Genomic DNA, 17,512 nt, shown 5'->3' with positions numbered 1-17,512 from the left:
ATTAAAAAGGCCACTTATTTGATTATTGGGTACTATACCTCTCATTAAAAATGGTACCTAAAGATTTCAGAGGAAGTATTCAAGGCATACAAAAAAGGAATACAGAAAGTATGTCAGTATGTTAACTATAATTCTATCTATCTATTCACCTAGCAAACAGTATCTATCTATATCATACCACATATCCAGCCTTATATTCATCACGGCTAAGCATGGCCATATAAGACAAATGTGGGAAGCATGTAGCTCTCCAGATGCATTCAGGATTCCCTATTACTGTCTATGCTGACTAGGATGGCTGGGATTTGCAGTGGAATACCAACTGCAAGTTGCATGATTACCTCCTCTGACACAAGATGGACCCCTTTTCAGATTCATTAATTCAACACTCTCTCTCTCTCTCTCTCTCACTCTCTCTCTCTCTCTCTCTCACACACACACACACACACACACATACGGGGGGGGGATGGAGAAAAGAGAGGGAAAGATTGAGAGATTAATAGGATAACTACAAATGTCAACATTTGGAAAAACACAATTAAAACACGTATGCTGAAATGATCAAAAATAAAGAATCAAATAAGCTAAAGAAGCTTCTATAAATATATATTGGTATATATGTGTATGTTTGACGATATATTGAGTTGCATACTGGACTCTGACAGATATCTCCTGGTTAATTAAAGTAAACAGCTACAAAAATTGTTACCCAAATTGAGGATTCAATTCTACTGCTTTGTATTCACCAGTAAATTCTCTCTAATTTTAAACTGGTAAATTCAGAACCATTGTAGTGAGGTCTTAATATATTAATTAAACAATTATTAATTGTTTGCTTAATCAATATATTATTCATACAAAGATTAACTACGTACTACTTATTTTTGAAAAACAATAACCAAATTAGTGTAATGCATGTTTAATGTTTATCTTAATGTATGTTTAATGTTAACTTACAAAAAGCCTATTAAATGAAAATACAGAAGCCACATCTTCCTTGAATAATGTGTTTTAAATACTTACAGCTACCTGGGACTGAATAAGAATTTTGGACAAATTTCTGAAGAGGCATTTATTCAGGTAATAAATAAAACGTGTGAATTTCTCTCTCTCTCCCATACACACACACACACAGAATTCCAGCGAACATTATTCCCCTTTCACTCCCATACATACGATAATAACACTAGCTTTACAATATAAAGTTTATGATATTCTGAATAAAACTGACAAGGATAAAATCTGATCCATAAACTAAGTGATGTACTTATGTTAATTCACCTTTTAAGAGATATAATGTGTTGCTCAGCTTTTTGACAGGTCTCCTATTCATTCTGGAGACATGTTGAAAAACACCATATTTTCTCTCAATATGCAAGACTTACTTTATCTGTCTCAATAAAAAAAATCAAATTCCTGTTCCTAAATTTTATTTAACTGTCAATGTATGCATACACTGCTGGGATTAATTATGTATTTTGTCTATTTTTCTAGTTGGGGGTGGGTGGTATTTTGACCAGTACTAGCAGCCACTGAGAAAAGAAAGTCAACAAAACTTTAACATTGATATATACAGAACACCTAATTTTGATTCTTTTATTAGATGACATTATGAACTAATACCTTAAAAGAATAGAAAAGTAGCATTTGATAGTTGCAGACAGATAAAGATTCTACTGGCTAAAGTAAGTACATCAGTTGTCTGAACGGTAGTAACATCCATGTCAGACATGTGGTTATCTTCTCATCTTGACCTACTTGTGAATGTGTAAATCAAATGTTTGAAGGACAATCTAGTGACCTGTTATGCCCCCTCAAACACAATACCAGTAGTGCCACATTTTGGATGAAAAAAACATTTTGTCAATGAAGTCTTTGCGACATCTGGCGGCACAAAGTATATGTTAAAAAATAGTTTTGTTTTTACAAATCAGTACTTGAGCATTCTTGTCCAAAAGGCTTTGATACCCCCTAGCGGGGGGACAAAAACAATCTGGCCTATAAAAATACATGGACTATCATGAATCCTTATGGTGCAAAAAGTCAACTCTTGAGAAGTAGTGACATTGTGACAATGAGACACTTCCAAGACAGAAAGTTCATTCATTTAAATAGAAAAAGATCCTCAGCTACATGTTCTCACACATTTAAAACTATGGAGAAAAATAGTCAAAGCATCACATGCAAACATTGAAGATTGAAAATAAAAAATATATACAGTTCAAAATTAGATATCTGCAATAAATCTATAAATGAATAACACCATTTTGTGAAATTAAAAACCTGAATCATCAAGTAAATGCATACACATTCTGACTCACTTCATATGTATTAGTAAATCTAATACATTTCAGTCATAAAGTTTTTGTGGTGGGGATGTGCAAGTATGAGCAAATTCATCTGAGCAAAACAAAAGATAGCATTGATCATTTGTTCTTTTTACAGCCATTTCAAAAACATAGAGGTAAAAGAAATACTTTCACTCAGTCATTATATTAGCCATGGAAATATGTAGTGTCCAAACCAAGAAACAACGACTGATTGAAAAAGCACTATTGTTGATGTCTCTAGATAGCTTTTTCATATATTTAAACTAAACAATTGTCTATGGAATGGAAAAACATTACCTTTATTCTCCCACTAATGATCAGTATTCAATATTCTTTCTCTATTGTAATATACAAATCTGCAAATGAATGTTCAACAGCTATACTATTACATTGTCAGATAAACACATGCTATTTTTGTAACCAAATTTTAAGAGAAATCACAAACTAACAATCATCAGTGAAAAGAAAATAGGATGTATGTTCTGAAAACATTCAACGGATTTAGAAAGACAATCACCACCTGATGAAGATGGTAGACTAGAAACAACTTTCAAATGACCTTTCTGTAATATTATTTCTGATAATTCTGTGTGTGCAGTTTAGTTAATTGATATTATTACAGGTAAATTGCCAACACTGAATTTAACATACATTGATAATCTGAAATGACATCTGTTTGAGATGCACACTAGATATGTTCATATAACATGACAAGTCAGAGATCTGTGAGAACCTGCCTTGACATGAATGAGCTGGGTGCTGGTGCAGGCTGCTCAAATGTTCCCTTCTGCAGTGGAAATAGTAAACCATGTATGAGGAAGAAGACAATTTCCTTTCTATGGTTGTGCCCTCCCAATAAATCAGAAAAAGACATCAATCCATAGGTCCCTGGTCAAGCAAATGCACACACATTATCAGATATTTAGGAACATGAGAGAAGTCTCCTACAAGGATGGTAAAACATCAAACATCCGGGCGTCCCTTGGGCCACGTCCTTGCAGACAGCCAATTCTCTCACACCAGAAGTGACTTACAGTTTCTCAAGTCACTCCTGACACACACACACAAATCAGATATTTAATAAACATTTGGTGAAAACGTTGACAGAGGAATCAAAGTTGTTAAGATGCTGTTTCAGATAAGAAGTTAATCTGTAAAGAGTAATTAGGTTCTAGTGTTCTGCAAAGCAAGACACTTAGAACAGAATATAGAATTGGGAATTCTGCCTTCATACATTTTAATCATGGACTGGGGACAAAAGATCTCCTAGTGGTACAAAGCCTCAGACAAATAGAAACGACCATAGGGTACAGTCACCAATACCCACACTTAAACATGGCAATCATTTATACAAACTTGGGCAAGATACACTCTTTTATTCTTAGAGGAAGTCAATGGCAAACATGCTCTGAATAAATACTACCAAGAAATGCCAAAGATAGGGTCACCATATCAGAATTAACAGTGTTTCTTATATTCCCTTTTTTCTTTTTGCAAGGTTCTGGATTGTGCAATGGCCTCCCAGCTCCAGGAATTCTTCAACAAACCAGAGTATCTAAATACATTTCAATCTAGTGTCAAGCCTGGTTTTGAGACAAAGACGGTAATGATCACCTCAGTGAAGAACCTATATTGGGAATTGAACAGATGACTGTTGACTCTTCTTGGCTTCTTGGCAGATTTTGACACCACTGCCAATTTATCTTTCTAGTCATCCTCTCTGTGATGTGACAAATGTGATCTTGATCACTCAAAAGGTAGATCAGGGAACAGGGATTTCAGAAGGTGCTGCATGGGGCTCCAAGATTATCTGGAGGGGATGTGCAACAGACCAATATATATCTGTTGCCCTTTTGGATGTTTTAAATAGTTTTATTTCTATAGATAATTTAATTGCTGTAAAGATGTCAGAAAGGGGGAGAAATCTTTTTTAAAATCCCACCTCTGCCACCAATTGTGAAGATGTGGAGATGGAGGTTGTTTTTATTAATTAATTATTATATATTTTATATCCGCTGCCACCAGTTATTAAAGATGTTTTTATTTAAAAGCTGCCACCAAATGTCAATGTCTCCACAATGCTGCCACCAAATGATCAATGGGATCATCAACTCTTGCCACCACTATAGGGATACGTAGCCATTAGCTACTTAGAGAGGAGACTTTTAAATTTTATTTGTCTTCTTTCTTGTTTATTCTTAATGTGTATATATGACAGAGACTGAGGTGTTTGAGAGAACAATAACACGTTTATTGAGGCACAAGCTTAATAGGTACAATTCTCACTTAGAGGCACTTTGATTGACAGTTGCAAAGCTAGAATGAGGTGATTCAAACTTCCTAAAATGTCACTTCTTTCTCCACTGTTTTAACCTGCAGTCACCCTGTGAATTTCAGTCACAGACTATCTGTTCCTTATCTGGAAACAGACAACCTTAAAATAAGCCACCAAACTTATTTTAAACTGACTCAAATAAGCACTTGAGCCTCCCTGATTCTCCAACTGAGAATCAGTCTTCACTGTAATTCATCCGATTACAGACTACCTTAAAATAAGTCACCAAACGTATTTTTAAATTGACTCAAAATGACCAATTGATTATCTCTGATCCCCTAACTTAGGATCAGCCTTCCCTGAATTTCAACAGAGCCCAGACTCTAAAATCAACCTTCCCTGTGGTTCTCTGACCACAGACTGAGTTTCCCTCCAAATTCTGCTCTCTCTTCAGCTAAACGCAGTTGGCTCCACCCCCTTCTCCATGGCAACCAACTCATGGTGCAGAGTAACTGAAATATTAACCCTTTTTAAAACACAGTTAAACATGGCATCTGTAAATAAAAAAAATCACACTTTGTTACAATTGCATTTTAAGGAAGTTTCTTGTATATGCCTTTAATAATAATAATAATAATAATAATAATAATAATAATTTTATTTCTTACCCACCTCTTCTCGAGGTGAGTAACAACATAGCTAAAAACATATAATCATTGCATAAAATACACATATTAAAACATATTTCTACAATATACATATATTAAAATGCACAGAACAATGATCAAAATATAGTGGACACAAAACATGAGTTTAAAATTCATGATTAAAACCTGCCGGAAGAGATGTGTCTTCAATTGTGTCTTAAATTCCGACAGCTCTTCCGGCAGGTTGTTCCACAGTCTTGGGGCAGCCAATGAAAAGGTCCTCTGGGTGACAGTTGCCAGTCGGGTACTGGCAGGTTGGAGTAAGCAACCCCTCTCCCCAGAGGATAGTGTTCAGGGCAGATTGTATGGGAAAAGATAATCCAGTAGGTAACCTGGACCCAAACCATGTAGGGCTTTAAAGGTCAAAACCAACACTTTTTACTTTGCCCAGAAACTAATCGGCAGCCAGTGGAGTGACTTTAGGATAGGTGTAATACGCTCACTCCTGGATGTTCCTGTAACTAATCTGGCTGTCCTATTTTGAACCAACTGTGGTTTCTGAACTGCCTTTATGCCTTCATCTATATCTGTTTTAGGTTTTGTAAACCACAAAGGAAAGATATGAATAAAACAACAGTATCAATTATTTGTTTATATACTAAATGTGGCTCTTACCTCGTAAAGCAAAAGGTGATCATGAAATAATTGCATGGAATTATTTCCATAATTGACAGAACAAATTCTTAACCTTTACTCGTATTATTTTTGTATGTTACCTTAAAATGTTTCAGTTACTGAATTACACACAATAATAGAAAGAACCATCCAAAACTGAACCAGTAAAAAGATTTTTATTCTTTTGCGACACTAATGACAATGTGTTAAATCTAGGACGTGATATGCCTTGTGTTTTATGAATTGGATCTAGGGAGTGAACTGCTTTACATGATTAGAGGAATGGTACTGAACTCAATGAGTAATAGATCCCAGCAGATCTGTTTCTACACCCTTGGTTCAGAAATGATGCTATAAATAGGGAGTAGTCTGTTCCTAGGGATATGACATATTAACCATGATTTATTCCAAAGAAGATGTCGTTAGTTAATTATCTTTAGAGTAGATATTCTAGGAGATTTCTGTTCATCTCTGGAAATACAACAAAGAAGTTAAACAAAGAATTCTAGGGTTGGGATTGAACTGTATAAGAACGAAAAGCAACATCACAATATGTGATCAGTAAGAGACAAGCTCCAAGCCCATCCAACTAATAATGTTTAGAAAGTATAGATCACATTTCTTATTAAATTGGCTTAGTGTACTTTAGGAATTCTAAATCTATATAGAAATAATGGGTGTAATTTTAAGCTATTTCAGTTTCAAAAACAGCTAACTGTGTACTTTTCAATTATTTTGTTATTAAATATAATCATCTATCTTTTAAAGAACAGTTTCTAGGTCAATACTGAGAGGTCCAGTCCCGAATACTTTGATTCTTAATCATACTTCACGTACACACACGTGTGCGCATGCGTAAGAAATGTTATATTTATTTTTAAACTATATTATTAAAATTAAAATGTCCATTTAAAAAGGCAAATATTTGTGTACTGAAACTCTGAACTATTTCACTGAATTGTTTTATAGAAGTATCGTGTCATATACCATAAACTCCATACTGCACAAAAGCTGAAGAAAATAAATACCATGATACAACAATCCTATGGAGTCAATTTATAAGCAAGTTTCCTTAGGTTTAGCACACATTTACTCAGATGAATGTGGATAAGTGCTCTCAGTGAAGTAGAGAAGTGTAGGGCACTGTCTTTCATTTTCCTCAACATTTCTTTAAAAAAATTGTATATATACATTACATTAGACTACTCATGGAATAGAATATACACACTATTTACATACATTTACTACATATATTTAGTTATTGGTTTATTAAGTCTTGAAAGGGTCCAGGTGAGTTACTGTAATGAATTGTTACCAATATAATTTTTCATTCATGATGCATTACACTTTAAGATTAATTAAAAATTAAAAATCCAAACATTAGGAAATAGTTTTATAGTAATGTGCATAAATAAAAATAGCTCCAAACACCTGAAAAAGTAGTATAAATATTTATTCCTTCACTCAAACAATGGCCTTTTACAGCAAAAAAGAGGGGGAAATGCTTATGAGTATTTGTATGTCCACTTTGATAGAAGTGTGTGCTGGCTATGACTTTCACAGTCTGCTGGCAGTTTGTAGGAAAAGCACCACACCTGTGACTCTGGTGTTGATTAATGAGTCTTTCAACTTATCGCTACCATCTGAAGAAGGGCCATGGCCTTTCCAAGCTTCACTGGTTCATTCGCTTTCAACTGCAAGTCCTATCCAGCTAGCTTCTATACAGAAAGCCACACCTGGTTAAAGCAAATGAAAACCTCAATATGTCATTTTTCTAGACAAGTCAAAAGGGAGGTAAAACTAGACAAAAGATGTATTCAAGCAACGTGAATACAGTTTTGTCATAGTCTGTCAATCTAAGGACTATTTAAAAAAAGCTTTCCTCTGTGACATATTCATATCACAAACTTTTTGAATGACAACCCCCCGTTCTTTCTTTACTATAATATGCAAGACCTACAATTAAGGTTTCTGACCTCTGAAAACAAAAATACTGCAGGAGTCTGAAGAGACCCTATCCAAAGAAATGAACCATGATTTACACAATAGTTGATCACAGGAGTCATCTATAAAATCACAGTTTTAAAGGCCTTTCAGAACCTTTTCCCTATCTTTGCCATCCTTTGCCCTGCTTTAAGCAATACTTTTCTAGCTCTTCCATCAGCTAGTTTTTTCTCAGATCGACTGTCCACCCAATGTACTGGGCCAGGAGGAAGATATTTTAAGAATATTGAGAGAACTAGCTGTTGTGATAATTTTCATGCCAGTGCATGTTATGGCCACTAATTTAAAAAAAATATTTAGATGTTCACATCTTATGACAGTTATAAATACTTTATTTCATGTCATTCATAGCATGGTGAACTAATCCTGACTGTAAGCAAAAATTGCACTGGGAAATGATTAGATGGTATCTAATATATTTGCTTATTTTTACATTCATATTGTACTGTTGTACTGTTCCTTCAAGCAACTCAAAGGTGTGTACTTAGAATATATATAATGATGGAACATCAGCTAGAGATGACTGACTGGAAAAAAGAGATCTTGGGATTCTGATAAATAGGGTGATAAAAATGCTGCTGTTTTTAAAAAAGTCAAATTCAATTTTGACTGAAATGCAAAAGGAATATATAATAAATGTTTTTAAAAAGTAACATTGCATCAGACACAATGTGAACAGAAATATATAAACACATTGTCGACACTCAAATTTGTGGCATACAGTTTTTGTCACATTGTCTGAAAAAGGATCCTTACGAGACAGAAAACATGCAAATATCCAAAATAAACAAAGGGCTGTAACAACTCCTCTGTAAGAAAAGGTTAAATATTTGAGGCTGCTTGGTCTAGTGGGGAGAAACACTGAATAGGGGGAGACATAACAAAAGAACTATGCATGCTGTGGAGGAGTGTATGTGATATTTTTCTTTCTTTCCCGTAATGCTGGAACCTGGGGTAATTCATTAAAACTAAATGGTGGGATATTCCAAAAAGATGTATTTTTTCATTCATACACACACACATGTACACACACACACACACACACAGAGAGAGAGAGAGAGAGAGAGAAATTGAGGAACTAGCCAGCCCAGGAAGTCCACCAATTTGATTGGCTTTAAGGGGGAGAAAATCATGAAGGATACGAGTCAGGGTGACTAACAAGGACAGTATGGGCAGTCCCTGAGTTACAAATATCCGACTTACATATGACTCATAGTTAAGAACAGGGGTGAGACAACAGGAAGTGAGAGAAATTGCCCCTCGGAAGGTAAATTCCCCCCTGAAAAAGTTATTATGGGGAAAAGATGTCTCAACTGAAACTTTATCACCAATCCTTGTTTCCACAACAAGCCAATTTTTTTTTCAAAATCCAACTATCACAGGGACAGAAAGTGAGTTGAAATCTCCTGTACAGGGGCACAAACAGCAAAATAAACACCACAGGGGTGTTTCTTTTCTTCCTTCCCTATGCTATCCAAAGCCAAAAACTATATATTTTTGGCTGAAGTCACACTTAAAAATGTACCTGTTCCAAATTATGAACAAATTTAACTTAAGAACAAACTTACAGAACCTATTTTGACCATAACTTTTACTATCATAATAGTAAAATGATAATACTATCATAACCCCTTCCGCCTGCCTTGCACTTTAGTCATCTGACCCAATACCTATGCTACTCATGCACCCTCTGCACTTTACAACTGCACTTGCACTTTGTATTGTTGGAGGGGGGTGGGGGAGGCTGGAGGATTATGGGGAATGTGGGGTGGGGGGAGGGAATGGGTATGAAAGGATGCAAATTTATAATAGGGAAATAATAAATCAAAAATCATCGTCCGGACCAGGGGAAGTGGAAGAGAGAGGACAGCATGCCAGGGGAGGGGGTGTCTGGGAGGGGGAGATACGGGAAAGGGAGACCAAATCATTTAATTCGGCCTAGGGTTTTTGTTAGGACATTAATAGCTCCAAAACGGTCTCCTGACATAGCTAATCTGGGTAGCCAGGATGGCGGCCCCTCCAGATTAAAGGTGGTGCTGTTTAAGGCCAGGTCAGTGAACGGAAAAACATCTTTCATCCAAGACCTCATCTTGGATGAGAATGTAGACCTGGCATGTATTACGGAGACCTGGCTGGACGAGATGGGAGGAGTTAATCTCACCCAGCTCTGCCTGCCAGGTTACTCCGTACAGCACCAGCCGAGATCTGGAGGGAGGGGAGGTGGGGTCGCAGTGGTCTAAAAGGATTCCATCCCCCTGACCAGGTGCCCTGTCCCACAGTCGACCAGGTTTTAATGTGTCCACCTGAGGGTAGGAGACCGGGACAGATTAGGGATTCTGTTAGTGTACCGACCACCCCGCTGCACTACAGTCTCCCTGCCTGAGCTAGCCAGGGTGGTCTCGGGCCTGGCTTTGGAGTCTCATAGTGCTGGGGGGACTTCAATGTCCATGCCGAGACTAACCTTTCAGGTGCGGCTCAGGACTTCATGGCTGCCATGGCAACCATAGGGCTGTCCCAATTGGTATCTGGTCCCACCCACAGTGCGGGGCACACACTAGACCTGGTCTTCTGTCAGGGATGGGAGGAAGGTGGCGGTGTGGAGGAGCTCACCATCGCTCCTTTGCTATGGACCAACCATCACCTGATCAGGTTTAGACTTACCGCGCCCCCCAACCTCTGCAGGGGTGGTGGACCCATTAAAATGGTCCACCCCGGGAGACTTATGGAACCAGAAGAATTCCCGATGGCTCTTGGGAAATTTCCCGCCTCCTTGGCAGGTGATCCTGTTGATGCTCTGGTCTCTCTCTGGAATGGAGAGATGACTAGGGCAATAGACACGATCGCTCCAGAGTATCCCCTCTCAAGTAACCGAGCTAAACCAGCTCCTTGGTTTACTGAGGAGCTGCAGCGATGAAGCGAAAGAAGAGGGAACTGGAGTGCGTGTGGCGATCAGAGTATAACGAGTCAGACCGAACATGCTGGCTGGTGAGAGAAGCCAGAGGGGGTTTGACCGAGTGGGTGAAGGTGGTGGTGAATGCCTCCCTTCGGGAGGGCAAATTTCCAGGAAGCCTAAAAATGGCTGTGATCAAGCCGCTGTTGAAAAAGCCATCACTGGATCCCACTCGATTTGGAAACTTTTGGCCTATCTCCAATCTCCCCTATTTGGACAAGGTCTTTGAACACGTGATTGCCTCACAGCTCCAGGGATTCTTGGTTGACACTGATTTTCTGGATCCGGCACAGTCTGGCTTCAGGCTGGGGCATGGTACCGAGACAGCCTTGGTCGCCTTAGTCGATGATCTTCGCCGGGAACTGGACAGGGGGAATATGTCCCTGCTGGTTCTGCTGGACCTCTCAGCGGCCTTCGATACCGTCAATCACGGTATCCTTCTGGGACGCCTCGCGGGGATGGGGCTTGGAGGTACTGTTTTGCAGTGGCTCCACTCATTCCTGGAGGGTCGTTCCCAGATGGTGTCATTGGGGGATGCCTGCTCGGCCCCACAACCGCTGACTTGTGGGGTCCCGCAGGGCTCTGTATTGTCTCCCATGTTGTTTAACATCTACATGAAGCCGCTGGGAGAGATCATCAGGAGTTTCGGGGTCCGGTGTCATCTATACGCAGATGATGTCCAGCTCTGTCACTCCTTTCCACCTGTCACTAAGGAGGCTGTTCAGGTCCTGAACCGGTGCTTGGCCGCTGTGTCGGACTGGATGAGGGCCAATTAATTAAAATTGAATCCAGACAAGACAGAGGTCCTCCTGGTCAGTCGGAAGGCCGATCAGGGTACTGGGTTACAGCCTGTGCTGGATGGGGTCACACTCCCCCTGAAGGCGCAGGTGCGCAGTCTGGGGGTGATCCTAGACTCATCGTTGAGCCTGGAGCCCCAGGTCTCAGCAGTGGCCAGGGGAGCCTTCGCACAGTTAAAACTGGTGCGCCAACTGCGACTGTACCTTGGGAAGCCGGACTTGGCCACGGTGGTCCATGCTCTCATTACATCCCATTTAGACTACTGCAACGCACTCTACGTGGGGCTGCCTTTGAAGACTGTTCGGAAGCTTCAATTAGTCCAACGGGAGGCTGCCAGGTTAATAACTAGAGCGGCGTTCAGGGAGTGTACTACTCCTCTGTTACGCCAGTTCCACTGATTGCTGATTAGCTACTGAGCACATTTCAAGGTGCTGGCTTTAGCCTATAAAGCTCTAAATGGTTCCGGCCCAGCTTATCTGTCCCAACGTGTCTCCCACTATGACCCATCTTGAAGCTTAAGATAATCAGATGAGGCCCTGCTCGCGGTCCCGTCAGCCTCACAGGTGTGGCTGGCGGGGACGAGAGACAAGGCTTTTTCAGTAGTGGCTCCCCGTCTATGGAACGCCCTCCCCAATGAAGTCAGACAGGCTCACTCCTTTCTATCCTTCTGTAGGAAGATTAAAACTTGGTTGTGGGGCCAGGCTTTCGAATAAGAATCAGCAGTGCCAATTATTATTATGTACGCCAGAACTCAATTGACAGACCCAGTCTTTTGAACTTGAACGTGTCCATTTGTATTTTAGAATGTTTTTATGAATGTTGATGTAAGTTGATAATTTTTAATCTGATTTATAGTGTATTGTATAATTTTTATATGTGTGTTTATTGTAAGCCGCCCTGAGTCCCCTGTTGGGTGAGAAGGGCGGGATATAAATGTTGTAAATAAATAATAAATAATAAATAAATAACTGTGTGTATTCAGTATGCTTCTGCAGACCAGTTATTAGGAAGGACTTCCTGATGGTATGCTGTCTTGGGAGTGTGGTGGAGTCTCCTTCACTGGAGGTTTTTAAGCAGAAGCTAGTTGGTAATCTATCAAGGGTACTTTAATTGTGTGTTCTTGCGTGACAGGGGGTTGGGCTGGATGGCCCTTGTGGTCTCTTCCAACTCTGTGATTCTATGAGCCTATGATTTTAATATGAGTGGGAAGATGTTACTGTAGTCCTGATCTCCTTGGTTACCCTTAGGCAACTGATGCTCTCTGTTTGAATGTAACAGTTACACCAGATAGGATGCTGGTCTATTATAGCATGCTGTTCATATGTTCTTACAAACTTAACCATTCTGCAAAGTAAGTCAAGCTGAAAAACGAATGGCTGTCCCATGGTCACTTAGTGGCTTATTGAGAACATAAACCTGATCCTAGTCTGACACCAACTGGTACTTCACTCTGGCTTTAGATAAGGGGTTTCTTACTTTGGTCCTTCAGATGTGTCTCTACAATCACCTATACACCCACTGCCAAGACCCTACACTTGGAATGCAATTATACTTGGCCACGAGGGATCGCCTATAATGATGCCTTCAGATGTTTTAGACTTCAACCCCTAGAAACCTTGCCAGTATGATCAATAGTTAAAGACTCTAGAAGCTAAAGTCTAAAACATCTGAAAATTGAAGTGTGAAAATCCGGATCTAAATGACAAATAAGAAAGTTAGAGATAAACTTGAGCACAGCTGAACATAACTAAGAATGTGGAAAAGAAACCATTAGTTCTCACAATAGGATGGAAATTTAAGAATTATATACTACCAAAACCGTATTCATATTTTTGTGATAATTCTCCTAAGCATTCCAGATAAAGGACATATCATGCAGAGACAATCTAAATTTGGTTCAAGTTGAAAGTACTGACCTTAACTGAATAACTTTTGGTTTTGAATGTTCATGTATCTAGTCCTTAATAAGACAGTAAAATCATTTAGCAACTGAATAAATTACACTGAAAATAAAATACTACAAATGGCATATGATAATTTTAGTCACCACTGTGAAATCAATTAGGTTCAAATAAAAACAGCTGTCAAAGGTAGCAAACTGCATTAGCATTAGCAATAATCACTTCTATGGTTTTTTTAAAATCCAGATTAATATTCACATTCAGATTTTGAAAATAATGTGTAAATATAACTCATGATATCCTCCCTGCAGATATGATTGTTACACAAAAGATGTAATTGAAATGGAATGCTTGTCCAAAAACAAATGTCCATGAAGTGAGATTATTGATTTAGAGATTCATCTTTTGCAAGTAAATTATTAATTCCATTTCCCACTATGCATATATAGAATCAATTAATCAGCCTAACATAAAACAACATAGATCTTTTTTCTCCATCAACAATCAGGAGCAAAAAAACTTGCTTTTCAAACATTGGAAGGTAAAAGTGAACCCACATTATAAGTTGAGGTTCACTTAACTTTGTGAATACTTGACAGGTGAATACTGGAATGCCTGTCCAGTAGAGTCCTGGCCATGAAAAGAAGAGAGGTAGCAGAAACCCCACTAGACAGAATAATTAAAAGAAAAGTAGAAAAAAATAAAGGAATTATTGGGATATTGTACAAGGAATTAATTGTTGTGACTCAGCTGGAACCTCAGAGTGACTCTGATGGGGATTATGGGATTCAGGTTCAAGATGACTCTGATGGGAATTATGGGATTCAGGTTCAGAGTGTCCCTGCTGTAGAAGATGAGGAACAGGGAGACTTTCCCACAGCAGGAAATGGTGTTGATGATACTGAAGCTAGCCAGGTGCAAATTGACTCAGGAAGGGAGGACAGTTCTCAGTCTGATAGCATGCAGACAGACGCTAACGAGCTGGCTGGCCTTGATGAAACGGAATCTTTAGATCAAGCTGGCCATTTGGAATTCAGGGTTAGCAGAAGTGTTAGAATAGCAAACAAGAAGGAGGTCAGAGGCCAAAGAAATGCTTTCATGCTAGGCAAAGGGTATTAAAACAGTGTGTTGGGAGACAAACCTTTGTCAAAGTAACTTCTTGCTCAAGTCAAGAAGCAAGCTCTCGTATTCCTGGATTATCTTGCAGCCTTTGTGAGTTCATGTTCATGGGACTTTGTGATGTTCTAATAGGACCTTGTTTTATGCCTTATGGTTTCTTGGATTATTCTTTGAAGCCTTGTTTTGCAACAATCTTTTGGAACTTTCTTTTGCTTTTTAATGACTGTTTATTTCCTATTTCCTAATAAACTAGAAAAGACTTCAACCTGTGTGCAGCCTGGTGTATAAAGTGAGGTGAAACTAGCCTGAGGTGCGACATTAATCACCTTATCTTACAACACAAAAACCACCCTTATAGAGAGTTGGAAGCATGAAAAAAACTTTGGTGAGAAATTAATCGGGTCTTGGATTAACAACATTCAGAAAATTAAACATGAGAATCAAAGAAACACAACAGAAAATAATCTCTAAATGGTATAGAACTCCCCCTTTCAATTAGCTCATATAATGGGAAATATTTCCAATAAATGTTGGCATAATTGTGGGAGAATAGGTTCATTCTCCCACATATGGTGGGATTGCAGAAAAATTCAGAACTATTACAGTAAATGTGTTGTCGAAGGCTTTCATCGCCAGAATCACTGGGTTGTTGTGAATTTTCTGGGCTGTATGGTCATGTTCCAGAAGCATGCTCTCTTGACATTTCGCCCACATCTATGGCAGGCATCCTCAGAGATTGTGAGGTATGTTGGAAACTAAGCAAGGGAGGTTTATATATCTGTGGAAGGTCCAGGGTGGGAGAAAGAACTCTTGTCTGTGTGAATGTTTTAATTAATCACCTTGATTAGCATTAATGGCCTTGCCAGCTTCAAGGCCTGGCTTCTTCCTGCCTAGGGGAATCCTTTGTTCAGAGGTGATAGCTGGCCCTAATTGATTCATGTCTAGAATTCCTCTGTTTTCAGAGTGTTGTTCTTCATTTACTGTTCTGATTTTAAAGTTTTTGAATACTGGTAGCCAGATTTTATTCATTTTCATGGTTTCCTCTTTTCAGTTGAAATTGTCCACATGCTTGTGGGTTTCAATGGCTTCTGTGTGTAGTCTGACACTTATTTTATTACAGTAAAATAAGAAATTTAATGGAAGGAATAATAGGGAAATAATTAAACTGGGATAAAGCCAGATTCATGTCTCTCACTATAGAGCAGTGGGTCCCCAGGTGCTTTGGCCTATAACTTCCAGAAATCCCAGCCAGTTTACTAGCTACTAGGATTTCTGGGATTTGAAGGCCAAAACATCTGGGGACACACAGGTTGAAAACCAGTGCTAAAGAGGCAAAGGACAATAACAATAATTGGGCAGAAATCCTAAAATATATGAGAGCCGCAATACAGGCTACAATAGCCCGAGTATGGAGAGACAAGGCAAGATAGAATTTGGAAACTTGGTGGTCTTGTCTCTCAGAATACATAATTAATACATTCATTAATTAAAGGAAAAACAAGTGTATGAATAGTTATACAAAACAAGACTGGTATAGGAAATGGTCTATTTTAACCGACAAAATAGATGGAGATTATAGATATAGCATTTTGAATCAGGCTTTCCACATGGTTAAATCAATGCAATGACATCATCTGTATTTGCTGTTCCAGGAAGGAGGGGGAAAGGGGGGAGGGCATGGGCAATTTTTTTGAAAAAACTTAACTTTGTGAAACACCTTGACAAAATCTTTCTTCATTTTTTTAAGTTTCTCTAGCATTAGATTTGTGGGCCATGGAATATTCTTTCTGAGAAAACAAGTAATTTGGGATAATATCTGCATTTTAATCACAGACAAGTACACTCAAAACAAAAATGAATAATAAACTTTGTTAAATGCTGCCCATTTTGAGATGCAGAATGTTGTATTTACTAAGGAGGGGTAATTCTTCACTAATTTTCTACTCAAATGTAGGAATGAGTAATTTCAACAATTTTCTTCTTGCTGCTAGAAAATATTAAAAAAATCTTTGAAAAGTGCACAGCTATTCATAATTTGATTTATTCTGCACAAATTCACACATAATTTTTTGCAAACAAATATGAATTTCTTCATAGTAAACATAATTTTCTTTGAAGCAAGCATCATTTCAATGCAAAAATATTAATTTCTGCACAGATAATATCTCTGCACAAAACCAGCATGAGTGAATTTTACACAGAATAATTCCGCAATTAAAACTTTTTCTGTGCAGAAAATAGCATTTTCTGCACAGTAATTCATATCTTTGCACTAAAATATTATTCTCCATACAGAAAATATTGTTTTATGTGAATTTTGTGCAGAATAATTTCTGACCTGCAAAGATCCTTGTCAATCTAGATTCTTTTCGTGAAGGCACTTCAGCGATTTAGAATATTGTTTCTATTATGAGTACTTAGGGCAGCTTAAAGAGGTTGATGTCAAAATATAGGGTTTAGATAAAAACAAACTTTTTATATTTTACTAGCTGTGCCCAGCCACGCGTTGCTGTGGCGAAGTATGGTGGTATGGGAAATAAATTATTGAGGAACTGGTGGTAGTTAAGGTAAAGGGTAAAGCTTTTCCCCTGAAGTCCATTATAAATGGGTTATATAGTTGTGTGGAAGGGCCTTGAGTCTACACTGCCATATAATCCAGTTAAAATCAGATAATCTGTATTTTATAGGCAGTGTGGAAGAGGCCTAAGTGAGGCCTAACTCTGTCTAACCCCTGGGCTGAGTGGGTTGCTAGGAGACCAAGTGGGCGGAGCTTAGCCTTCTAACTGGCAGCAATTGGATAAAAACAATTATTC

General features: G+C 38.4%; 1 protein-coding gene and 1 long non-coding RNA gene across 4 annotated transcripts in view; one reads left to right on the top strand and one right to left on the bottom strand.

The window, feature by feature from the left end:
* kiaa0825 (KIAA0825 ortholog) overlaps positions 1-17,512 on the bottom strand; it is a 266,901-nt gene that overhangs the window by 81,355 nt on the left and 168,034 nt on the right. Inside the window, exon 20 of one of the 3 annotated variants that reach the window (XM_008103053.3) lies at positions 6,937-7,663. The exons of the other annotated variants lie outside the window; for them this stretch is intronic. Coding sequence (XP_008101260.1) covers positions 7,639-7,663 — 25 coding nt within the window. The 3' untranslated portion in view covers positions 6,937-7,638. Of the gene's footprint in view, positions 1-6,936; positions 7,664-17,512 lie in introns of those variants that run through there. 3 annotated transcript variants of the gene reach the window in all.
* Positions 810-6,968, top strand: LOC134297150 (uncharacterized). The gene is made up of 2 exons (XR_010003925.1): positions 810-1,080; positions 3,829-6,968. It is a non-coding gene; the product is annotated as an uncharacterized LOC134297150 (long non-coding RNA).

The sequence above is a fragment of the Anolis carolinensis genome, chromosome 2 (genome assembly GCF_035594765.1).
Source record: "Anolis carolinensis isolate JA03-04 chromosome 2, rAnoCar3.1.pri, whole genome shotgun sequence".
NCBI classification, from domain to species: domain Eukaryota; kingdom Metazoa; phylum Chordata; class Lepidosauria; order Squamata; family Dactyloidae; genus Anolis; species Anolis carolinensis.
The sequence above is the reverse complement of the archived record's forward strand: the minus strand, read 5'-3'. Positions and strand labels throughout refer to the sequence as shown.